This window comes from Cryptomeria japonica, chromosome 10, assembly GCF_030272615.1.
Source record: "Cryptomeria japonica chromosome 10, Sugi_1.0, whole genome shotgun sequence".
NCBI classification, from domain to species: Eukaryota; Viridiplantae; Streptophyta; class Pinopsida; order Cupressales; family Cupressaceae; genus Cryptomeria; species Cryptomeria japonica.
The window spans coordinates 126,924,346-126,951,826 of record NC_081414.1 but is presented as its reverse complement, the minus strand read 5'-3'; the positions used below and the strand labels follow the sequence as shown (position 1 = coordinate 126,951,826).

At 36.1% G+C, this 27,481-nt stretch overlaps 1 protein-coding gene across 2 annotated transcripts in view; it reads left to right on the top strand.

Moving 5' to 3' along the window:
* Positions 1-23,473, top strand: part of LOC131030888 (probable galacturonosyltransferase 14) — a 33,226-nt gene extending 9,753 nt beyond the window's left edge. For both annotated transcript variants that reach the window (XM_057961843.2, XM_057961844.2), the window contains 4 exons: positions 2,530-2,685; positions 21,432-22,019; positions 22,303-22,605; positions 22,699-23,473. In XM_057961843.2, the coding sequence (XP_057817826.2) occupies positions 2,530-2,685; positions 21,432-22,019; positions 22,303-22,605; positions 22,699-22,983 (1,332 nt within the window). In that variant the 3' untranslated portion in view covers positions 22,984-23,473. The remainder of the gene's footprint in view (positions 1-2,529; positions 2,686-21,431; positions 22,020-22,302; positions 22,606-22,698) is intronic.
* Positions 23,474-27,481: the final 4,008 nt, after the last annotated feature.

Sequence of the window (27,481 nt, the reverse complement as noted above, 5' to 3'; positions counted from 1 at the left end):
TAGAGAAAGAATGCAGAGCACCAGTAAAGTGCAGAGCAAGTGTAATGCAGAGCAAGCGTAACCGATGGTCAAAACAAAGAGCTTCAATTGGATCTGATTAAGCTGAGAGTAGCTATTATAGCAGATCATTCTCTCTGTTGTTTTCTAATAACTACAACAGTAAAATCCCTTAACCGGGTGGACTTTAACAAGTCCCTTTGTAAAATCCCTTAACCGGGTGACATCTTAATTGATGATCCTAAGTCCTTTAACAAGACTACCTCTAACAGGGCAAAGGTTCTAACAAGCCTTAAAGAAAATCCCTTAAGCGGGTGGCACCTAACAGTGTCTTTGTAATCTCCTAACAGGGATGGCTCCTCATTGGGCGTACTCCAGAAGAGTGCAGATTCTGTGAGTTTCTACTCACACCGTGGTTTTCTCCCATTTGGGTTTCCACGTGATAAATCTTGGTAGTCATGTGTGATTGATTTTATGTGTGCATGTTTCTTATTAATGCTGCTTATACCGATAAGTGTTAAGTTTGAATAGAAACTTTGATTAAGGTTAAAATCTGGTAGAACCGGTATAGTGCTGATTCACCCCTCCCCTCTCAGCACTGGTTGGACTAACAATGCCACCCTTAGGAAGCTGCCCTAAGGCATCCATTGAGGAAGCAAGAGGAGAGCTATTAACAATCTGTTGAAAAAGGTTTTGCTTTCTTACATTAGGATGGCATGCTAGGAGACTTAGGCTTCCTACCCATGCAAGATTCCAATAGATGACCAAGACCGAAACAATTACTGCATTCAAAAGCTAGCCTCTCATAATCTAGCTGCGGTTTCCCAATTCAGTTCTCCACATTGAGCCGAATTTCAGCTGGGAGGCCCTTAGAAGTAACCATCTCAACCAGAATGTGAGCATAGGTTGGGTGAGACCGAGCAAGTGTTTCAGAAGAGATTGAGAGAAACTTTCTGAAAGAGGTACCAACACTCTCCAAACTAGGAGGAGGCCAAAAAATCAAAGGGAGGTTAGGTAACCCAACCCAGATCAGTAACACATAGAAGGTTCTGTTAGAGTACTAAAATTCGGGTACCGTGGCTTCATGAAGGGAGAGGCCTTCCCCTAGAACCAGGACACTCTGAAAGAATAAATTCCCTATCTGCCACTAACTCAAAAACTATTATGAAAAAGCCTTGAGCACACAGATGGATAACGACTGCATTATGAGGAAGGGATTCCAATTTCTAGACACCCAGGAATGCAGTTCTGGCAAACTAGGCCAAAAATTATGAAATCTACAAATCAACCCCATCTTTGCATGGTGTTAACTGTTACTGTTGAGCTTCTTCCACAATATCATACACCAATTCCAACAGAGGAATCTTCTCTGATTTTTTTAGCAACAGACCCTTTGGTTGAGATTTAAAATTGGAAGCATGGGCAGCAGCACCGGTAGGCAATGAATCACCCCTTGAACCGCGGCAGAGCATATGCCACCACTGCAGGCTTTACAGGGATTGAAGCATCTGCACCCAAATCTGTAACCTTCTAACCACATTATAAAGATTAAGGGAGAACTGAATTAAATGAGAGACCCAAGTGACCAGATACATAAGATTTTGCGTGGCCAGGAGTAATGGGTGTGACAGCACTGGAAACTGTAGCTGGGCATCAAGTAGAAGCGATAGCTGGTGGATCATGCTCCAGACGCACCTCAGAAGGGTTTCTCACAAAAGGGGGAGCGAGCCCCTACAGAAATTGCCTTTTTTCCCTTTATTATAAATGTGAAGATTCATCCGTCTTCATGTAAAATATCAGTTTCTGTTTTGAGTTTATGATTTTGCAATTCCCCTGTAGTTATAATACTCCTCCCAGTTGAGGAACGTTTGCCTGAATTAACTCAATTTTTTTTAGGCAGAATGAGCGGTGTAAACTCTTTGAAAAGTCATTGTCGAGCTTCAAATAAACCATGAACTTGACATTGGAGTTAAATCATTAAATTTCATGATTAGCGGCAGGTGCTGAAACAAAGCTCTACTCCTAGACAATGCAGTCAACTGCTACAACTCAACACATTTTGGGGATCTAGCTAGTTCTGTCTGAGCAAGATGATATGTTGTGTTACAAATATACAAGTCAACTCCTGGCCGAGTTTTTCATATTTTGTCTTGTGCCAGGTCAATTCTTACACCTTGGCTTGTCAATTCTTACACCTTGGCTTGTCAATTCTTACACTTTGGCTTGTCAATTTGTGCCCCAGCCAAGCCGTATTTTCCCTTAGTTAATTGCGTTGTTGCCCTGGGTTTAGAGTTTGAAGTGCTTCATTTTATCTTTCTATCTTCATATCTAGAGTTAAGCACAGTTGAATTCATATTTTTATGCTTCAAATTTTAATAGTCCTTTGTTCTATTGCACTTTATTGTTGCAGTTGTGATTGTGGGCCTGGGAAAAATATGTTTTGTAATATATTGTGTGCTATATATCATTTTTTTGTTAATCATGAAAGTATTCCATTCATTGAAATTTGAAGATGAGACATGTTTGGAGCAGAAAATGGCTGCAGATGTGTTTGGTGTCCTCCTGCAAGCAAGCAGTAAAGCGCTTCCAAAAGGAATGACCATTCCAGAGTCATTCAATGATCTTGTTGCTGAAATGAGAACTCAACATTACAATGCCAAGACATTTGCGATAAAGCTGAAGGCCATGGTATGTCTTCAAAATTGATTTTGGACCATCGCTCTTGATTTTCATATGTTATGTTCCATTGCCATCTTTTGTGGGCTAGGAAGAACAATGGGATTTGTATACGTACAATATATAAATCAATCCAAAAATTACATACAAATTCATGGATGAAACTCTCGAGTCTCAACTGAAATATTAGTCTTATATTTAACCAGTGTCCAGTGAAAAGAAGGAAATATAACAGAAATCTCTCTATAAGTGTAATTGCAAAGCTATGCACTGCCCTTCAGGTTGGTTCTTTGCTACAGTTTCTGTCAATAACTAGGTAGAGCAAATGACATGGTAAACCTCTGTTAGAGATTTGTTTGTACTTCGAAATTTTAATGTAACAAGTATCATTGTGAGTGGTAGACTATTATACAGTGCTTTACTCTGTTTTAAAGATCTTTTCTTCCTCAAGGAGCTGTTTTTAATGGTCTTTTTTTCCTCTTATACTCAACAAAAGCCACCCATCATGTTCACACACCCTAGGGGCATAAGAGTGGTTCAACCATTGAGTTTTAGTTTCTCTTTATAACATACGTGGCTCTAGTTTTTGTTAATTGAAATTACTAATTAAACAATCTTTTAACTTGACTGATTTATCTGTACTTTGTGAAAGTTTCACAATTATTTTTCCTTCTTTTTCTCATCATGCACTTATTGGCTATTCTTTTATCATACACAAATGTACAATTGGACAGTTGAATTACAATAAGAAACTAGCTTTGTCCGCTGATCCATTCAAATGTTCAGATATTAAAGAGTGATGGTGTATTACAAAGCATATTATCCTTAAAAACTTAAATTGATCAATTGTTGAGAAACTTTGAGGGATGATTTATATGCATTTTCTTGTATTTTTGGAGTGATATTGGTAAAAGTAAATAACTGTTTGTTTCTCTCTTCTTTTAGTCTTTATGACTGGCAAAGATACATGGATTGATGGAAAGATCTCATCTGGGTAAAGTGACACATTATTTCTGCCTATATAGATAACAAAATTTGCTATTATGATAGAAGATGCATGTTAAGAACTTTTGGGAACAAAATCTTCTCTGCGCTTAAATTGGAAGCAGATCATAAATATGAAAAATAGTGTAATTGTTGACCCAAAAACTTTGATATATTGGAGGGGCCTAGGGTAGACAGGTTCTTCAGACATTTCTCCTGGTTCTCCATTAGGGGAAAGATAGCACTTACTGGTTTCACATGGGTGTGGAGCCTTCTGGTGTCCCAGGTTGTTGTCTCCTGGTTTGAGTAATGGGAAGATATGTGCTAACTGGTTTTACATGGTTTGTTCTAGTTTTCTTTGGTCAATGAATTTTTTATTTTCTATCACTTTTTGCCCTCCTTAGACTGATTTCCATTCTCTCTCCTGCTCTGATAGGATCAACACCTAGCAGTTATTTTGGTGGGTCTAAGATTTCTTTCTTTCCTTTAGTGTGATTTTTCTTTTTCATCAAAGAACATCCTTTAATTACAGGGCCTAGATGCATATTAAATAGCATACATTCTTTCCAACTAGGTTAGACTCTGCCAACACTTCAAATGCATCCAAAATGAACCCCTTTAACTTTGTCCATTGTTGCCCATATTGATGCAATAGGGAACAAAACTCTTGTTTCCAAACACAAAACTCAAACAACATACAGGCAGAGACTCTCTGCTTACTATTTTTAATTCACAATCACAGAAAGATTTGCAATACAAATGATCTTCACTGAAGATTTATTAAACAAAACAAGACTGTGATTACATTACAAAAAGTGCCTCTTACTGGCCTCTCAACTCTACTTGCTCTGTCTTCTCCCTCCCCACTCTGCCTTTCATTCCCACCACACTATCCCCAACTGTATTCTCTTCACTTATACTCTTACCTGCCTTGCACTCTATCTTTGTGTAGCACTCCACATATTCTCTTGAATGTGCTTAAAAATTCATTGCAGAAGCCAGCACTCCCTCCTCTCTTTGCACTGATCCCCTCTCTCTACTTCGCAGCCCATCCCACATTCTTATTTCTGCGCTAACTCTTTTCCTATCTTCTCTGCAGTCCCTCCTATCATTTGGTCCGGCCCAATATATCCCTGCAGAGATGGGAGTTTCCTTATTGTTTTCATACATACTCCCCCCCGCCCTCTCATGCCTCTTTGTCTCTACCTTCATATATTCTTCCATCGATGCCGTTTCTATTTTTTTTATTGCAATTTATTATCTTCCCCTTGCTAGTATTACATGTTATCTTTTTTCAATCCCTCTTTGCCTAATGTGTAATGGGAGCTGGATGGGTTTACACCTGTCAATTGCCTTAATTTGTAAGTTTCTAAAGTCTTCATACGCTGCAATGATACCGTTTCCTCTTCTCCTCCTTACCCACACACTCAGATTTTCTGTCCTCTTTTAATTGCATTGCATTTCCACCACTTCTCTCTCCCATGGATACATGTTCTGAGATCCTCAATTCATTTCTCTTATATTTTTGGTGTTTCTTTTCACACTGCCATTACAAACTCGCACGTTTCGATACCTTCATATTTTGCTGAGGTATCCTGGCAAACAATTAAGAGGCTCAGCCCTTCAATTCCACATTTTGCATACATAATCCTTTCCCTTTTGACAGATGTGTCTACTCTGTTTTGTAATTACTTTTTGGCACAGGTAGGCAGGATGCTGGCAACGGTTATGGGAACGTGGATTTATCCTGCATCACATATGTATGTGCATTGCGCACACATCAACATAAACACCTGTAAAAAATATTTACTTGTCAATTGGTTGTTTAAAGTTTAAACAAAAGATTTGTCATGCTGCCTGTGCACATTTGGACAATTATCTCCTTTTTATTGATATATAGCCTGTTAGAAATGAAGAATTTCCCAGCTTAATGAAAATAATTTCCAACAACTTGGAACACCTTGACAATAATTAATATATTATTATTATCATTTCTAGGATCAATGTATAAAGTGCATAATATATAACAGATGTGCGTAGGTTGAAGGCATGTTGATTATCTTGGATTTTAGCAGCAAAGAGAATTTAGTGTGTATTTGTGATCTGCAATCTCTCAAGATTCAATACTATTTTGGAAATTTACAGTTGTGAATGCAGTCCTACTTGAGTTATACTTAAAATTGATTATGCTTGAATAAAATTAATGCTGGAATGTTTGTTAAGTTTTTGGAAATGTAAGTGGTATTCTAGTATGACACAAAGATAAATAATCTAAGAATAACAACCACAAGACCATTTACATGAAGATAGAACCTGGAACCCAGTGTAGGAAATCCAATGGAAGTTTCAAATGCTCAAATTCTTCTTTTTCTTTTGGCCAAAAGAAGTACAAAGAGCTCAAATAGAGCATATACAAATTCTTCCTACAGTCATACTCAGCTGATTTTTGCACCAACAACTTTTACTCATACAGCCAACTAACTCTCTAATTCTCTCTCACACTCTTTTGCTTCTATGGGTTTTGATCTCTTACCAATATTGCACATTAGAAGTGTCCTTATGTGTGGTAAAGTGTTAATTCTTGTAACGTTGGTCGTACTATTTCCGATGCATGAATTAATTACATGTTAACATATTCACGTTAACAATAAACAATGAATAAATATCGAATGAGGGTGGTTGCCACCAGTCACACCCCTTCTTGTTATCGGGCTGGGTTAAACGATTTATCATAAATCGCGATCAGTCAAGCAAATAATATGTTTGTTAACGTGCGGTGATATGATGAGTGGTACGTAGGAAGAGATGTGTCTTCCCACGTGGGAAGACATATCTCTTCTCTACATACCCTCTCATTCATATATATAACATGCATACAATGGGAGGAGGACAATACCGAAATTGACAAGTGTTGTGCTTCCGTTCCATTCACACTACTGCAGTTCGAAGTAAATTTCAGACTATATCTTCATCTGTTCTAGCCTCTTGATCACAGAATTTAAATAAACTTAACATAAAGGACTAACAATTGTTGAGGAACATGAAAAGTTACCTTCCCTTTCATTACTTGGCTTTCTTGTATAGAACAAGGAAAATGACCATATACAGTTTCATGAAAGTAATATGAAAAAAATGAAACTGCCATGACACTAACAAAACTGCCATTGCACATCCATGACCATCACTATAAAGTTTGAAAGTGCCCTGACAATAACTCAACAGCCACCCTACTATATTGGGTGGGTTGTTGTCACTGTGCAAAGCACTTTCTATTTTAGCTTTCTTTTTGACGAGTTCATGGTTTTCTGATGAAGCAATTTCTTTTCTATGAATTGTTATGGATCATAGCACCCCTTTCCTAGGTGTTTTCTTTGGCTTTGCAAGAGCTTAATGGTTTAGTTACTTAGTAGATATGGGAAGACCCATTAACTTCCTCCTTTAGGTATCATCTTGCTTGCTGTTCCCCTTGATGCCGATCTGCCAAGAATCTTAAGGTTGGCTTTAATCTCTCTGATCTTCTTCTGCAACACTACCTTCTCCTCCAACTTTCCTTGAGTGTGCAAGACCAAGTCTTCAATTTAGTGTAGTAGTTGTCTTTCCTCTTCTTCATCCAATATGGATCATACTGACACAAGTTTTCACAATTGACTATTGAGTACATCTTCATGAATGAAGGCAGCTTAATCTTGAAATTTTTTTTCCAACATACTCCAAGAGGGTAAGCGACCCATATCTTAGTGGTTTGAGCTTTCTAGCTTGTCCTTGGATTCTCTCTTTGCTCAAGTACAGGTCCCCCTTGTCTCCCATTACATGATGGTGCTGGCAATGCCTAGCTTTATACTTCTCAAGACTTCTCCGACTGTTATTGCAATTTGAGATGGATTTGTTAATCGTCACAATGAATTTTGTTGCCCTTGTCATCGTTGAGTCTAATACTTGCTCTTATCTTTGCTGTCTTAAAGAAACATCAAGTGTGTTAGTAAAAAATAACCCAAACATGCTTCAAAAGGTGACTTATTAATGGATACATGAATTGCCTTTTCATAAGAGTTTTTTATGTATGCCAAATATTCACCCCATATCCTTCGTTGCTTGCTATTATAGCCCCTTATTAACTGAACTAGGGTTCTGTTGTGACCTATTTCACACATCGCCCCGTTGCAAATGGGGACCCCCTTTTTTTTTGCTTTTTAGGGTTCTGTTTTGGCATCGCATCTGCTAATCACCAATCTTTTACAATGAGAGTTTAGAGTTAGAGTTTTGAGGTCATCCAGGCTAGATTGAGAATTTATGCTCAAAATTGAATTTGAACGCTGCCAAAGCGTTTAGAAGGTCTAAAGGACGAAAATTGCAATTGCTTTGAGTCATTTCTGACAACCTGCTATTTTTAGAAATTTTTTCTTTTTTGGGTTTTTTAAAATCTGACATTTGGGTTTTGTTCTTTGAGCTATTTTATTACTACCCATTTTGTCGGAATTTGAAAATCTCGCCTCTAGATATAAAAAGCAGGGTTTCAAAAATTTTGATTTTTTCTGAGATTAGGGTTTTGTTCTTTAGGTCATTCTGATCCTACCCATGTCTTCAGATTCAAAAATTTTTGCTTCTAAGTGTAAAAATCAAGGGTTTAAAATTTTTGCTTTTTTCTAAGATTAGGGTTTTGATCCCCATGCCGAATTATTCCTACCCATGTTCTCAGATTTAAAAAATGAGGTCTCCAAGTGCAAAAAGCAAAATGGAAATCCAGATTAGGGTTTTTGTCCAGATGAACCAGCAAGGTATGAACATGGCATGAACACTGTTGACCAAGTCAAAAGAAGGCAAATGGAATGGCACATCGAAAATTTCGTCCAGGTTGAAGAAATAAAAATGGCAGACAAGTTCAACAAGGTTCAAGGCTGGAATGGCAGATGATCAGTTAAAATGTGGAAGAAATTTGAGCAGGATCAATTTAAAAATTGTCCAAGAAAAATTGTTCGACAAATATTAAACTCCTACCGAGGGTTAGCTAACTCATGGCAAGGGTTACTTAACTCCTGCCTAAGGTTAAGCTTATTCATCCACCAAAAATGTCTGACAATTTTTAAAGTGCACCTCATGTCCAAGTTAGAAATTCTTTCCAAGTCCACTTTAAAAACATAGAACAAGCAAGAAATTCTTTCCAAGTCCACTTTAAAAACATGGCATAAGGAAGATGTGTAAAATTCGCCAAAGCTTGAGAAAGAATGTAGGGCCCACTTGAAGATGGCATAGAATTAAAAAAAATATAAATTTCCTAGTTGGCAATAAAAGATGATATGGCATTCCAAGAGAATTAAAAATGGCAAGTAAGATGACTTGGCAATTAAAGTCAAAGAAAACAAAAAAAAAAAAAACAAAAAAAAAAAAAAGCACCAAAAAAAAAAAATTATTGTGGCATGCCTTCCTCAAATTCAAATTTCTAGAAAGAGATTTAAAACAAATAAAACTTTCTAAAACATGATGGAAGCTTCTAAGGATAAATTCCAACTTCTTAGAGGGAGGATAAAACAATAAAACTTTCTAATTTTTGAGAATCTTCCAAGCTTCCTTCTAGAAGAAGGCAAAGGGTTTCAATTATCTAAAGATAGAATAAAACACAAAGCTTCTAGAAATTGCTAAGAAGCTATAAAGACATGATGCCCATTCATTAATATTTTGTTTGAAGAAGTTTGTATAGCAAAGAAGGAAGCATCAAAACTCTGTCAAAATTTGCCAAAGTTGAGAGAAGCTAGTAGCTTCAATGCATGATTAGATTATCCAACTTCAAAATCTGCCATGTCTATAGGTTTGGAAATCAAAGTGAACAGCTCTCAGGCATAAATATTATTAGATTCATGCCAAAATCTGATCATATTATCAGATTACCTTTGCAGAAGTAAAATAAATTCAAGGGTTTGAAAAAACCAATTCAAATTCTCCAGAGGAAGCAGCTCCAAAATCCAACTAGATTATCAAATTTTCAGAAAAATTTGGATGAGAAATAAAGCAAAATCAAGGGTTTGGATAAAATAAGTTTGATATTCTCCTTAAATTCGCCATTGATAACAGTTTGAAGGAGAAAATTCTACCTTGAACATCTCCAAAAGGAAGAATAAAGCAGGTCCAAGGGTTTGAAAGGGACATTCAAAAAGTTCAAGTTCGCCATCACCAAGGTTTGCTGATAAAATTCTGAGTTCATCATTGATCATCCTTGAATCTACCTTGGGAAAATAATTCAAATCTGCACATAGATTTCTCAGAAATCTTTCAAATCTGCCAAAAAATAAAAATTCATCCAAGATCATCCAAGACAACAAATTGAAAGTGGACTTGCCTGAGGAAGAATAAATTCTGCCCTGTCAAAAAAAAAGTAATCTAAATTCACATTGTCAAACTGCTGCTATCATGGTCAGCAAGGAAGTTTTAATCATTTCCAAACCCTCCTTTGAAGAGGGAGATTGTTTATATCCGATATACATGTGATAACCTTCCAAGTTTGAAGTGAAGCATCAACCAAAATCTGTCCAAAGATGTGGAAAGTCCTCCCTTTCATATCCAAGGAAGAGAGTCATCCAAAATTTGCTGAGAAATAAGACATGTTCAAAGATTTCGTCCAAAGAAACTAAGCACAAAATTTGAGTAAATAAAAAATTGTCCAAGGATATGTGAACTTCGCTCTACCAAGAGGGAAGCCTTCGAGCATGCCAAACAATCCAAAGCATGAAAATTTTCTTTCCAAGAACAAGATGGCCTGACAAATTGGAAGACAATTTGTTCGATCATACTTCTGAAGCCTACCAAGATGACATGACAAAGAGCAAGTCAAATTGTCTGATTATATTTCCGAAATGTGCCAAAGACAAGAGGACATGTGACTGTCTGAACTTTTCCGATCCATAAAAAATGAAGGATGATTGTCCAAGAATATTCCAAGTCCGAGGACATGCCAATTGACATAAAGCATGCCAAGACATAAAGAACAAATTTGTTCCAAGATACAAACCTTAATATGTTAGACACATTCAAGTTCCTGGTTTAAGACAGCCTAAGAGGGAGAAAACATAAATTGGGACATTCACAGTCAGGACATAAGACATCACTGAAAATTTTCCAAACCTTTGTCCAAGCAAGTTGATCAAACTCAGACACGAATTTGTCCAAGGCATAAATGAAATATGTGAAGATGTTGGTTCAGGGACCTCAAATTTGATCCATTAGACAAGAAGACCATCAAGTCGGCACGCTATGAGGAAAGACAAATTTTGACAAATTCACATGAAATCAGACCAGCAATCGAGCAGGAAGATAAATTTGACAAGCACATGAAATCAAGGGTCAATCAAACGAACGGGTGGATAAAGGTTTGATACATGAAAAATGGCTAAGTGTGGAATTTCACACAACCAAAAGAATCAAATTTTGACTAAATGTTGGATAGGAAACATGAAGACAGAAGAAGAACAAAGAAGAAAGTAAAGAGGAGATGAATCAAATTCTTCTCCAAATTCAAGGCACCTGAAAGAGTCTCCGGGCATCAAGAAAGAAAAGTCTTCAAACTCGGCGAAAGTATGGAAAGAAATTCCAGATTTCTTGAAGGATTTCATTTCTGAAGAGTCAAAGACAAGCTCCCACGTGCAACATAAATTGGCAGCAAGAAGAGTATTCCAGACAAATTTCCATACTTAGGCAAATTTTTCGACACAAATTGGGGAATTCAAGTCAAGATGTCCAGGTTCATTGAACACACTACCTCTCAGCAGAAGAAGGGGGTGCAATCCTAAAAGATAGCATCTTGTGCCACTTGTCTCTCATCCGACCGATATTTGATCTATTTTGGGAAACCCTAATTAGGGTTAGGTTGTTTTAATCTCGACCGTTGCTTAGAAATCAATCTTGGCCATTTAATTGTAATTGGGGAGCCTATACATTGAACTCACCCCTCATTTGTAAATCATGAGAGCATGTTGCAAAACATGTTGAGATAAGCAATTGTTGCATACAATTGCCAAAGTAATAAGTAATGCATTGTTCGAATTGATGGTGATTACCTCTTTTATTTTGGAGTTGGCATGGTTCTTATCCCTCATCATAGTTTAGATTTTATTTCATGTATGTTAGAAGAATGAAGGATTTGATAGTTTAGATTGGTGAAACTTTTTGCTCATACTTTTGTTGGATGGATGATTTTCATTCGATATGTAAAGTTAGCCTGAGCTTTTGATGTGGATGCTTAACTTCTACTTTGAGTAATATTGTTCCATTGTTGGTATTATTCGTAAGTGTGAAAATCTTGAGCACAACTTTAGAAAATTGCACATGTTTTGCGTAGTTGTCCTAAGTGTGGCGAAACAAAGTGTTGTTATTAGTTTCACCTAGTCTTCACCGTCTCCTGAATTCTTAGGAATAGATTAGAATTTCTAAACCATATCTCCTTTTCAGTTTTCTTGAAGTCCACAATCCAAAACCCACAAACGATAAACCTCTATTGTGAATTGAACGAGCCAAGCGTAAGTCCCTTTGTGTATTACCAGCATATCACAACGCCCATTGAGCTTATCCACACGTCAAGACCCGACCAAAGAAACCTTGGAATCGCCATATAGTCTTCTGCAACCTTAGCATAAGTGGTGGTTTTTCAAGAGAGGATAGAGTATCCTTGGGTATTTTATTCTAATGTTCGGTATATGATAAAACGTACACCAACAGGTTCTATTTACAACTTATATTTTCCCATCGGTTTGAAGATGGAAGAGTGCTTTTTTTGAGCTTGGTATCCATTTTGTTCCACAAGGTGGTCCAAAACTTCCCTAAAAACCTTGAATCCTTGTCCGATACAATAGATTTGTGAAAACCAAAATACATCCAAATGTTAGTAAAGAGCAAATAATTTTCTTCATGCCCTTTTATGGTCTTCTTACATAGAATTAAAACGCACATCTTGTTGCATTTATTTACAAAACATACAAGTAGTCACAACCATGCTTTGACATAAGCAAATCTCCTACAAAATCCATAGAGATACTCTCTCATAGTCTATTAGGTACATGTAGAGGCATTTAAAAGTTTTATTTCCTCACTTTAGGCTTGCTAATGCAATATAACTTACATCCTTTAATGACTTTTGATAACTTATCTTACATTTTGGGTCAACACCTTTACTAATGAGCCATGGTTTTGCCAGCACCAAAATTGTTAGGAAAGATGTTTCAACCTTGCATCTTAATGTTGAGAACACTAAAATGCAATTTTTAAGTTATAGAGGTTGTTATTGGCTTCGAAAATTATATAAATAGGCATTAATTGACTAAAGTGGGTTACAGTGACATGGACTTTGAGATCTCCAATTTGAAAAAAAGAGGTTTCAATTGATTTCTTGGATCAAAAGGTATGGTCTTAACATGTTAGGCCCCCCACATCAAAAATGTAAGAGCATCTATGATGCATAAGAAAAATGTAAGAGAGTTACAAATGTTGGCCAAGAACATTCACCACCAAATAACATGTCATTATGATTGTCATAAACCGTCTTTGAAGGGTTTGAATAAGACAAATTGGAGTGCCCAAGTTGGGAGGATAACTATGACATATTTTTATGACAAATGTAAGGAATATGCTATATTTAGCATGAGGATTCTTCTTGGGATTTGGGTGCAACTTTTGGGTGGTATTAGCTCATGGTTTTGTGATTTTCTTTGGTGATATTCATGTATTATTTTCTCTATTTATTGGGTGCTTGGGATGGAGTTTGCATAGTGTATTTTGTAGGTATTTTTATGTTGCCGTATTCCTCCAAATCTAAGTGTTAGTGTTGTCTCATGTGAAGGATCCTTGATTGGATTGTATTGTAATTGATATTGTTGCTGATCAATACATTGGTTTGAAGTTTGGAGGCTAGTTTTTTTTCCTAGAAGGGTTCGCTAGGATACATCATTTTTTGTAATGGTGAATGATTTTATTATGCTGTTTCTTTCTTGCAAATTATTTTAGATCATAACTTTTGTTCATTTTTTCTCTTAGATTACTGTAGGAAGTGTTTTTGCAACTCAATTTCTGTTCATTTGGTATAAGAGCTTGATCTACTTGGGTTGTAGGTGGTAGGAACAAGGTTTTTTATACTAATCTTGGTTTAATTGGGATTGTACATAGGGAAGATCTTTCTTTTAGGGAAGCTGACAAGCATGTCTAGATTGGAGATGATAAAATTTAGTGGCACAAACTTTCAGCTGTGGAAGCTCAAGATGGAGGATTTTCTCATAGATTGAGATCTATGGGCTATATTATTTGGATAAAGACCGGCTGCAATGTCACTAAATGATTGGACAGTGTTAGAAAGGTGAGAAGCCTTATCAAGTTTTGCTTGGTAGATTCTTTGTAATTGAATGTCTATGAAGAATTGAAACTCATCACAAAATCTCTCTAGGAAAAGCTAAGGAACCTATATTAGGCTAAATCCTTGGTTAATAAGCTTTTTCTACAAATAAGCTGTACACTTTGATGATGGGTGATGATGATTTTTTTGTTGAATACTTGAACACTTTCAACACGACTATAAACTAGTTACAAACAGTGGTTGTAAAGATGGAATAGGAAGATCATTGCATGACCTTTTTGTCTGCTTTGCTAGACTCATGGTACAACTTGGTAATGGCTATTGATAGAACTGCTTCAAAATTGGTGCTTGATGAGATCTTGGCTTCTCTTTTCTTGGAGGAGATAAGGTAGAAGGCTACCGAATCCACCAAGGAAGCCTTGGCTGTTTGTGGGTAGTCTAAAGAAAAACACAAGAAGAAGGACGAGCAGATTTTAATTTAATGGGAGATCAAAGTCTTTTGGAAGGTCCAAGGCCAAATGTTGGAACTGCTGCAAGTTGGGCCACTTTAGAATAGATTGCAAGGAGGAGAAAAACAAGAAAATTGTTGAATTTGATGATGATTTTGATAAATCTTCTTAGGAGGATAAAGCTTGAGGTCTTTTAGAACATTAGAATGTGGCATCAAAACTTGATTCATATGTTTTGGGGTTTTCTTATCAAGTCTAAGTCAAATCATTGTTCTTACTATAAATAGAATGGTGATCATTTTATCATTATCACTTTGTTTGTCGATGATATACTATTATTTGATAATGGCAAGGAAATGATTAGGGACTTGAAATCTCAGCTTTCCTTATGGTTTGAAATGAAGGATGCAAGGGTTGATAAGTACATCCTTGGGATGGAAACTAGTGGGGATAAGGCTAACAGAATTTTTTTGATTGGTTATAGGAAGTCTGGTGAATTTGTTTTACAACATTTCAGTATGGTTGATGGCAAACTAGTGGCTGTTCTCATATCTATGGGAACCAAGCTCTCAGTTGAATAATGTCCTATATGACAGTAGAGATGGAGATGACTTTGGTAGTGACCTATTCTAATGTAGTTGGGATCCTTATGTATGCTACGATCTGCATCAGACTAGATATTGTCCAAGCAGTAGTCTTACTTTGTTACATGGCTAATCCTAGACAAAAACATTGGATTGTAGGGAAGAGGGTCTTCAGGTATTTGCGGGGTACTTTTGAGTATTCCATTTGTTAATGGTGATGTTTCAAAGGACAAATACTTAGTGGATATACAGGGTTATGTGGATTTAGATTGGGCAGAAAATGCTCATTGTTTTCCATGTTCATTAATTTAAAAGTCTTGTTCAAACCCTCAAAACCTTTATTGCACTATGTCATTATTTTGGACAATCTTGAGTCCAAAGATTTGGGGAGGAGCAAATAGTGGGTGGACCATTTTATTCAAATTTGATTTCCATGGGAGTTATAGTAGGGTTGATCACCATGTACCAAGCATCATTGGACATGGAGTTAGGGGTTATGGAAATGAGGGGAGAGGGTTCTAATAGAGGGAAGAGGAAGGGCACAAGTGATGGGTGAAATATGATTGCAATGTTGTTGAACATGCAAGCATGTGAGAAAACCTATGATGCTATAGCGAAATTCTATTTTATACCCATGCCATCCTAGTGTATGTGGCATGTTCTCTATACTTAAAAGCAATGTTGAAAAAACAAACACAATTGGATCCTCATATTCCCCTTGGAGAACATAAATTGCATGCCGCCCTCCTTTGACGAACGCTATATAAGGGTGAACTTATTGGTTGAAGACATGAGACGAAATAGATTAGGATAGTTTGCTTCATTATCATGCATGGGTAGACTGATATTAAACACTAACCACTCAAATATTATTGTTACATGTTGAGCTGGTTTAAATTTTCTTGGAGTTGTTGATAGCTCAGGGAAGAGCAAGGACTTGTGCTTCCAGTTTCAGCTTTTGAGAGGCCGTAAAGGAGGTTGAGGTTTAAAATGTTGTGTAAGTTGTGTTTGATTTAGCTTGTGTTTATAAGTTGGCTGGTTTGATGGGGTAGAGTGCTTACAAATACTTTTTTTGAACTCCACATGTTCAAGCATTGAACAATGCATTAAAGTACATTGTGAAGATAGTTTGGGGGAAAATGGTGATGGTTGAAGCGAAAGACATAAAAATGTTTGTATGCAACTACCAAATGCCACTTTTTCTCTTCAAGGATTTTTTGAGGAAGCAATTCCTCAAATTAGTGGAGAGTAGACATATTAGTGCAAATACATTTGCTTTGTCATCTCACTTACTACAGAGGTGATTAGATATGCTGGTACAAACTATTCTAACCTTGGAGAGATTTGCTAAACAGTGGACACCATCCTTGGCCAAATGAAGTAAGCAATCATGTTATAGAGCTTGGGTTTGAATTATATGAGGAACATATTAAGCCTATTGTGACACTGAGGAGGAAGACAGTAAACACGTCACTTTATAATGCAGATTTTGCTCTTAACTCTGAGTGGTTGCTACGAGGGATAATAGTGTTTTCAACTTTTCTTATTTTGATAATAATAAGGTAAAGGAAGGAAATATATGAAGTCCCTGGGAAGATGTTCACACTAAGTTTTGGGCACAGTAGATTGCATTTGTAAAGCTTTAAGGTTTGACATTGAACAAACAAGAGGCAATGATGGATAGGGTTACTTTTGTTTAGAAATACTCTATTGCATGGCAGACATGACAGGGGACAGATAGAACGGATTTGAGGCTGCTTGCCACTCCCTTACTTTCATAAGTAACTAGTTCCTCAGCTATAGAAAGAAATTAGTTTGTGAACAATTTTATACAGGCATATTGTTTAATGAGCAAAGAAGTTAGTTGCAGCTCATAGTGCCTTGTGACTTAAAGATTGATAGACTTTAATTGCATATTGGAATGTTGGTCTCGAGGATGCTAGAAAAATTGAAGAGGATGAGATACAACAAGGATTCGTTGGAGTCTCATTGGATGACTTACAATTTGATATAGGGAGTGACTCAAAGTTAGAGGTTGATTTTGATGTTGATAGCTCATATGAAGTGCATTTGTGGGAGATTAAGTTGCATATTTTCATATTTATATTATTATTGTTGTGCCTAATGTTGAGATTTTGTTGCCTTTAGGCCTTTTGTTACATATTTCAAATTTGTAATGAAAACTAATGGAATTTTTATGGCTTCATCAACGAATTATGAACATTTAATTTCAAATTTGGTGCATTATATAAATGTCTAACCTTGAATTTTGGCTTCATGTAGAGCTAAAATTGTAAAAAATTTCATATATTATTATTCTTATATAGCTGTCCCTTGCTGTCCCCAAAAATGGCCTTTCAAACTGCCATCCTTGACATACGTCTCTTTGTCCTTCACCATTCTTATTCTGGAAATGTTGTGGTGCATACTACATTGTACTTTAATGAATCAAAAGCACTAGTACGTTATGTACCTGATTGAAAATTATCATTTGCACAGATAATATTCAAAGCTACTGTGGAAAATTAGAGGATGAATTTCCTCATATTAAACTGCCCCTAAAATGCAACTGCCCCTAAAATGCTCCTTAGTTTTGTAGCACTGTTAGTTGTGGGCTAAGTATCTAATAGCCTCAATTTTTGTTGGATCAACTCTTATTTTTCTCCTCTAACAACTCTCCCCAAATAGGCTAGTTATTGCTTTGTAAGTTGTGACTTTTCACATTACACACAGTTTGTTTTTCTTTCAACACCTGCAAGATTTGCTTCAAGTAAATTAGATGTTCCTCCCATTTAGCAAGGAAAACCAAAATATCATATTAATGACATGACATCAAAATATCATGAAACGCCCATCATTTATCAGCCTCATAAATGTATCAAATGCATTACACAAACCTAAAGGAAATACTGACCACTCACTAAAACCTTGTTTTGTTTTGACGGTTGTTTTTCATATAACCTTCTTCAAACAAATTTGATACTACTTGAACTTGGGATCCAACTCATACTTGGCATGCTGAAATTGGCTCAACAATTCATTAATCTGTGGGAACAGATTGTTGTTTTTTGATGGTCATCCTGTACAAGGTTCTCTAATCTTTGTATATTCTCCAAGAGCCATGATTCTTCTGTACCATGGGAATGGGTGACTTACATGGTGGAGTGCTTGGGTGTACAACCCCTTTCTCTAATAACTCTTGGAATTATTTCTTTGTTTCATTACTCTTCAATAGAGACCTTTCTATCTAATCCAGTGTTTGGTAGAGAAGATTCAGGTAGCAAAGGAGTCTCATGTTCCACTTTTTCTCTTTGGCAGCAATCTTTTGGGATGTTGAAGCACTTATTGAAAAGACTGCAATAGTTCTTCCAATTTTTTTTATCTCGCTGTTAGTATCTTTCACCTCATAAATATATTCTGAATCTTAAGCAAAATTTACCTTACATTTCTTGTTCAGTTCTATCTCTACATCTTTTCTTTACCCAACACACTGGATATGGATATGGATTGTCATAGCTTTGCAAACCAAGCCTTCTTACAATTTGATACAAAATTAAATTAGAATGTGACTTAGAATCAACTAGTGCATTTATTTTTTCTTTCTTGATCTCATCTTCTTCATTGCTTGCCAGATTAATAGCAATGCAATCCAATTTCTCATCTATATTCAAATTTTCTCTATGCCCACCCACTTTTTCATCAAGCAAGGTGACCATGGACTTTTTTAAAGCCAATTTTGATATGATTATATAAGTGCAATAAATGATGCAAATGCATCATTTTCTGGCAGTATGCCTTATTCCTTTTGTTCTTTGCTTGCCGAATTAGTAGCAATGCAATCCAATCTCTCATCTACATTTGCATTTTCTCTATGCTCACTGCTTTTCAATTAACTAAGGTGACCATGAACTAATTTAAGTCCATTTTGGTATGGTTATTTGGATGCAACTTTCAACACTTTGCAGTAGCATGCATATCTCTAACATAATTGCTACACTGATTCTTGGAAACTTACATGTAAAGTAGTTGCATTTTTCTTACCTTGCCACTTACCTTTATAGGCTTTGTTTGACTGATTTGGTTGCTTCTTGGGCTGATTTCATTTAGATGATTCACCTTTCTTCATCTTATCTTCAATGTAGTATACATGTGAACATGTTTCGTCAAAATCATGAGGTGTTTTGTAGGTGATCTTTTCTCTTATGTGTGGGTTCAGTCCTCCCATGTATTTTATTATCATATCTTCTTCCTCAAAGTCCAAGTTCATTAACATGGCTCTTTCATAAAATTTTGTGGTGTAAACTAGCAGTCTTTGGCTATTGCCTTGCCCCCCAAAAAACAACTGAACATTCTAATCTCATTTCCCACACCACGTACGGGCTTCTGACTCTTCTGTATGCGGATTATTAAAAGTGCCCTTTCATGCACTAAGAGAATTCTAACTGTAGACACGCAAAACTGGTCAACGCCTGCGACTACGCTTTTTAACATGTCTTCTATATCGTGTTTAGTCTTTATCATTCGTTGATATTGTGTCGTTCTTTTGTCAATTAAATGATGTTAATTATTTAATTAATGATTAATTGTGTCCTCTGATTTGATCATCTCCTGTCGATTTTGACTTAAGTTACTCTTCTCGTCTATCTGATTAAATAATTCTGTCAATTATTTAATCTCTATCCCTTTGGCATTAATTTGTCCTAATCTATTTCTAGGGTCAAATAATGATTTAATTATTTGGGTCCCCTATCCTAATATTTCCTCTAGGGTAAATAAATATCATTTATCTATTTATTCTTTTGAATCTTTTCCAACTTCCATCCCAATTAAATAAATTCATTTTATATGACTGTCTAATTATTGACATGTGGAGGAATTAATTCATTATATTTATTAATTCTCATTAATTCTCTCCACTTATCTAATTTTCATGCTAATTCCACTCCACTTCTAACTCCACCTCACTCTTCCACCTTCCTCATTTCACTCCACTGAACTCTACTAACATGCTATTTCTCGCTCCACTTGCAAATGCCACTTTCCCATTTGGCTCTACTTATCTGGCTCCCACATTCAATCTTGTCCATCGATTCATCTTTGATCTCATCTGTTCAATTGATTTTGAAAGTCTGTAAATTGGACTCTCATTTCTCATTCTCGCAACTACGATCTTTCAATTATCCTCGCGATCACGCTGTCAATTTGCCTTTGCTTTATCACATTTGTGCACTCATCTATTTGAGAACAACATTAATTAGAGGAGAAAGAAGAAACAATGAAGCACCATCAAAGGAGTGCTATGAATTTGGTTTCATTATGAGTTTGTTTTGTTTATTTCATTGTGCACTTCATTTTGATAGCTTTGTTGGTTGGATTAGGTTAAATTTACATGATATTAGCTTTCGTGGTTAGCATCTATGATATTATGTTTGTCTTATTCCATTTTCCTAGTCGACACTAACATTCTTTGTTGGTACCACATCTTCTTATGTGAAATACACAAAACTACCATGAACATCAAGGCAAAAATGAAACTGCCATGGCACTTATAGATCCCCCACGACATATCTATAACTGCTAGTCACACGTGAAACTGTCCTTACTATAACACAACCGCCACTCTGCTGTTCATTTTAGTTGTCACTGTAAAAAGCTTCCTCTATTTCAGCTTTGTTTTTGATAAGTTTCTGGTTGTTTGATGAAGCGTTCTGATTTTCATGGATCCTTATGGACCAATTTGTACCCAACTAAACCTAGCTGTCTTGAATGCTATGCAAATACGGTTTAATGTTTTGCCATTCATGTTTTCAAATCCCTTTGTCTAGTTTTCTTCTTGTTAACCAGTCAATGTAAACCAATCTTTAATGATATTAGGAGGCTTAGGGGGGTACGTAGCACTTGCGATGCATCAGGTCAGTCAATATAGAATATCCGATTATGAAAGAGTCAACTACGGTTATTAATGTGGGTTCAAAGGTGCTTTAGAAACTGAACGATTCAGGAAAGTTTCAAAGGTGTTCAAAATTATACTAAGTAGGAGTATTGACACTCTGCATAACAAAACCTTTTCCTATGTTTAGCTTGATTAATCTGCATCTCTGTATCGGCCCTTATTTTGGATTTGTTGTATTGCCAAAACAATCTTAGGATATTTATTATCCCTGTAGGGATATTTCCAGCTGACCTATTGATCACAACTTAGCACAGGATTCTGGAATCTGAACTGTTTAATGATGACTCAAATGAATCTTTACTCTTCTCAAAATAACTGCTGTGGCAGGAGTTTCAGTTTTTTGTGAAGTTGATTCCTTTTGGGAACTTAACATAGTTCTTTCTAACTAGTCATAGTAAAAGCAACATCTACTACAAAGAAATATGGTTGCAATTTTGCTGAAATTTGAACTGTTTTTCTAGGTGGAGCATTTGGAAGAGAAATCTCGATCGGCAAAGCTACAGGAGAATTTGTATAAGCACATTGCTTCAACCAGCATTCCGAAAGGCATGAGTTGTCTCTGTTTGAAGCTGGCAGATGAGTATTCCTCCAAGGCTCACGCTCGGAGACAGCTACCATCCCCTGAACTGGTTAATTTTCTTACGGACAATTCATATTATCACTTTGTTCTGCCAACTGATAATGTGCTTGCAGCATCTGTAGTGGTGTCATCAACTGTGAAAAATTTTGCAAAGCCAGAAATGGTAGTTTTTCATCTTATTACGGATAAGAAAACATATGCAGCCATGCATGCGTGGTTCGCTTTTCATCCTCTTTCTCCTGCCATTATTGAAGTGAAAAGTGTACATCAATTTGAATGGTTGACCAAGAAGAATGTAACTGCTTTGGAAGCTTTGGAAACACATCATAATGTTCAAAGATACTACCACGGGGATCATATTATTGATACAAATTTTAATGATTCGCCCAGAATTATGGCTTCAAAGCTAGAATCACGCAGTCCAAAGTATATATCCATCCTCAACCATCTACGCATCTATCTTCCAGAGGTAATCAATTATTAGAACTCATGAGAAATCAAATCATGTTTTAGATCTTGTGAAGACTGCACAAGATCAGAATCCACAGGGCATGCTTGAAGTCTAGAAACATTAGATTGGAAATCGTTATTATCTCCAAGCATTTAATTATTTCATATATTTCTTCTTCATGATTCTTTAATAAATGAAGCTTGCTCATTATTTTATCAATCTTAACTTCTTTCAATAAAAGGAACTAATACGTTATTTTTTCAATGCAAACTTCTTATGTCCTATGGGCCCTTCTATACAGCTTTTCCCGGATCTTCACAAGGTTGTCTTCCTGGATGATGACATTGTAATCCAGCGTGATTTGTCCCCACTGTGGGATATAGACCTTCATGGAAAGGTCAATGGAGCAGTTGAGACATGCAGAGGTAATGACCCCTGGGTTATGTCAAAGAGGTTCAGAACATATTTCAATTTTTCTCATCCTCTTATAGCAGAGAAATTTGATCCAGAGCAGTGTGCATGGGCCTATGGTATGAACATTTTTGACTTGCAAGCCTGGAGAAAGACAAACATCAGAGAAACTTATCATTATTGGCTTAAAGAAGTAAGACATTTTTATTCCTATCTCACTTTGTATACGGATTTAGGATTGCATGCCAAGATATAATACCAAAACTGGCTCTACTTGCTTTTGCAGAATCTAGATTCCAATTTATCGCTATGGCGTTTTGGAACATTACCGCCTTCGCTGATTGCATTTTGTGGCCATGTTCATCCAATTGATCCTTCATGGCATATGTTGGGACTGGGCTATCAATTCGATACCAAAATTGCAGATGTGGAAAAAGCTGCTGTCATACACTACAATGGCCAGTCAAAACCATGGCTGGACATTGCGATTCCTAAACTGAGGCCTTTCTGGACAAAATATGTGAATTACTCTAGTGACTTCATTAAAGAGTGTAACATTATGGACTACTAGATTCTGCAGTTCATTCAATCAATTCTTTCTTTTGCATGGTAAGCAGGCCGCAACTGGTCTGATGAGCAGATGAAATATCGCCAAGCCTTTTATTAGTCCTTTGACTTCTGCATCCATGAAATTGGAGGATGCAATTCAATCTATTCATTCATATTATATTGTTATAGGAATAGTGGGGTCTCATTTTATTGCATTCAATCAAAATAAGATGGGATCTTATTGTTCCGAGTTCCATACGTTCCAGACTATGTCCTAATCAATTCTTCAATGAACCCCAATCCGTTCAATTGTTTTTAACCAAGGATCTTTGTTGGAGGCATGAGAAGTAACTTCACCTTCATACATATAGCCACATATACATTATATTTGACAACTTTTATGTTAAATGTAAAACAGCATAAATCAGAGCGAATTACATTTATGGGCGATATTGAGTTATTGCTTTGACTAATACATTGGAGAGGAATTTGGTTAGCATCCATATAACAAACTTTTCTGTTTGAAGGTTTCAAAATTACAAACAATTTTCTAATGATGATCTGTAGATATCAACACAAAAAAGCAGAGATAATTGGAGGATAGAGCAATTTTTTTTAATGAAATTAATTGATCCAAATCATATATTTATACAATAGGATTCACAATCGAATCCAACTAATATGATCCGCTAACAACAACTAATCTCCAAAATTGTCTTTTAACACTTAACAATTTTACATTCTCCAGTATAATGAACATTGTAAAAAGATGAAAAAATATGTTCATTATTTTCTTCCATTTGTTCCCATAATGAACATTGAGAAGAACATCAAGTAAATTCTGAAGTGTTTGAAAGTGATTACAAGCAATGGACTTTGTGGAAATATCATTAATTTGAGTTGTAGTGGGACAATATACAAGTTCAACCAAGTCTTGTTGAACCAACTCACAAATGTAGTGGTGTTGGATATCAATGTGCTTAGTCTCATTATGGAACATTGGATTTTTATTCATCTGAATGGTATTCTAATTGTCGTGATACAAAATTAGGGGACCATTTTGAAGGTGTTGTAGATCTCGTAACATCCTCAACCAAATAGCTTAACAAGCAACAAAAGTGGTAGCTTTGTATTCAACCTTTGTAGTAGAAAGAGATACAATGTGTTGCTTCTTAGATGCTTAAGAAATGAGCACAAAACCAAGACTAAATGTACAACCAAATGTAGACTTTTGGTCATCTATAAACCTTGCTCAATTAGAATCAGTATGTCCAACCAACTACTCTCCTTGGAATTCTGAAAATAGATATTATAATGCATTGTTCCTCTATGATACCTAAGAATCCTTTTTAATAGCACCCCAATGTGTCTCCTTAGGTTAGGACATGAACCTAGACACCAAGCTTATTGCAAATGTAATATTAGGTTTGTAATGGTCAAATAGAGCAAACTTCCAACTAACTATCTATAGAGTGGGGCTCATAAAAGTAGAATCACTAAAATTGAATTTAACACCAGCCTCCCCTAGGTGTGGCCATGGGATGACAATCTTGCACACATAAGCTCTAAAGAAGATTTGAAACATGCTTTTGTTGTGACAAAAAATACCATTTGTATGTTGCCAAACTTCAAGACCAAGAAAGCAATGCGTCTTTCTTAAATCAATCATTTCAAATTATGAAACCATAGTTGCTCTAAATTCATAAAACACGAGGAATTATTCCCCGTGTATATTAGGTCATCCATGTTAATTTTGTGGATCAAAATTAAAATTTATCTTCTTTTATGTATTATCTATCACTGAATTGTTGTATAAATCTGATTGTCTTCTTTTATGTTGTAGGAGAGGAGGAGCATTTTTTATTTCAATGTCCATTCTCACACATTTCATTTGGTATATGTAGTGGGCTGGGTACGGTCAAGCGATGCCTTGACCGGCCATGTCTTTTGGACATGGCCAATCAAGACATCACTTGATCGTGCCCCCTCACGATAATAAATGTTTGAATGAGAGACTTCATTTATCTCTCATTCAATCATTTATCTTATTGAGGCTATCATGCATTAACACTCCCTCTTAGCTAGGTAAGATAAATGTAAAAGGTATTGGGAGCAATATTCATAAATCGTATGATGCTTATCTTGGGACCATAGTTTCAAGATGTGAATTGCCTCTGTCGGCGATTCTATTCATAAACTCTTGAGTGGATTGCCTCTGTTGGCGATTCTATCCATAAGCTCTTGTGTGGATTGCCTCAGTCGGCGATTCTATCCATGAGCTCTCACGTGGATTGCCTCAGTCGACGATTCTATCCATGAGCTCTTACGTGGATTGCCTCAGTTGGCGATTCTATCCATGAGCTCTTGTGTGGATTGCCTCAGTCGGCGATTCTATCCACAAGCTCTTACGTGGATTGCCTCAGTCAGCGATTCTATCCATGAGCTCTTGTGTGGATTGTCTCTGTCGGTGATTCTATCCACAAGCTTTTACGTGGATCGCCTCAGTCGGCGATTCTATCCACAATCTTGAGTTATTGTAAGATCGTCACCTTCTGATAACCTAAAAAATACAAGTGGAAATCATTTGGAAGTCGTCACTTCCTTATGATTTACACAGGGCCCATAAAATAATTATTAGTATTAATAATAATAATAATCAATATTTACAATTTTTACCTCAGAAGTGCTCAATCTTGATTAGTAAGCTCTCTCTCAATCACAAGGTATCTTGAGTTTCTTCTAGAGAACATATTTTTTTGAACATGCATCTGAATTTCTAACTTTAGCAAGGGACGCTTGTAGTTTAAGTTTGAGAGGACAAGTTCTTGCAATGTGGCCATATTCGAGACTTTCAAGGAGATATCAATCTGATCTTAATCGGATCTTCCTTTAGGCGGTTAGGCTTTATAGAAGGAAACCTAGCTCTGATACCATGTTAATTTTGTGGATTAGAATTAAAATTTATCTTCTTCTATGTATTATCTATCACTGAATTGTTGTATAAATCTGATTGTCTTCTTTTATGTTGCAGGAGAGGAGGAGCATTTTTTATTTCAATGTCCATTCTCACACATTTCGTTTGGTATATGTAGTGGGCTGGGTATGGTCAAGCGATGCCTTGACCGGCCATGTCTTTTGGACATGGCCAATCAAGACATCACTTGATTGTGCCCCCTCACGATAATAAATGTTTGAATGAGAGATTTCATTTATCTCTCACTCAATCATTTATCTTACCGAGGCTATCATGCATTAACAATCCACATATAAAATAGCTAGAATATCCTCACAAGAATATGTAATGTAAAGATTAAGATCATATTGACTTTTTACAAAACCTTTATGTTGAACGTAAGAATCAATTCTAGAGTACCATACTTGGTTGCTTATTTTAGACCATACAAAGCCTTCTTCATCATGTAAACAAGATGTTCTTTGGAAGGGACTTAAAAACCTTGATGTTGAGAAACATATACTTCCTAATCAATATAAGCATTCAAAAATGCACTTTTAGCATCTATTTGCTAAATTTTCCTTACATTTTGAGTGGTGAAAGACAAGACTAATCTAATAGTTTCCATCTTGGTGACACGAGGAAAAGTTTTGGTATAGTCATTACCTTCTTGTTGAGTGTACCCTTTTGCAACTAGTCTAGCCTTATCAATGGTCCCACCAAATTTATATTTAGTTTTATATATCCTTTTTGTACCAACATCCCTTACTAGAGAGCTATTTGACCATCTCCCAAGTGTCATTTCGCTCAATGGATACCATTTCACTCTTCATGGCTATAACCCACTCGTCCTTTGCATTGGCTTCTATGAAATATTTTGGCTCGTTATTTTGCATAACACGAGCCATGAGAGCATAGTTAACTTGTCTCTGAGACTTTGTTATCATTTGATCAAAATTAACATCCAACATGAGTGATTAAAGATGTTTTTTTCTCAATTCTTTGGTATTTTTAATATCTCCTAGTCTCCAGATTTGAGGATGAAGGTTTTGCATTATCAATGACTTCTGATTCTTCGGAGATAAGTAGACGAGAGCCCTTTGCCTACATCATTCACAAGAGGGTTTGAGTGTTTCAAATCAATCTCAATGTTCTTAGCTTTTTCATCAAGAGTATCTTGTGCTCTTTCATCAAATATAACATCTCTACTTAAGATTATTTTTTTAGTGCTAGGATCATATAATCTATAAACCTTGTTTTTAGAATCATAATCAATAAAAATGCATTTAAGACTTTTTCTATCCAAGTTTGTTCCTTTTTCCTTGGGAATATGGGCATAAGAAAGATTACCAAACACCTTTATATGAGCAACAAATGGTGTAAAACTAGACCAATCTATTCAAGCTTGTTCAAGATTCATTCTATGAACTCCTTTTGTGAGACTCTTATTCAATAAATAAACCATGGTAGTGTTGCCTCTGTAAAAAAACTTTTATCTAGGTTCTTTTCTTTCATGATGCTTCTAGCCATTTTGAAAATAGTTCTATTTTTCTTCTCAACAACTCTA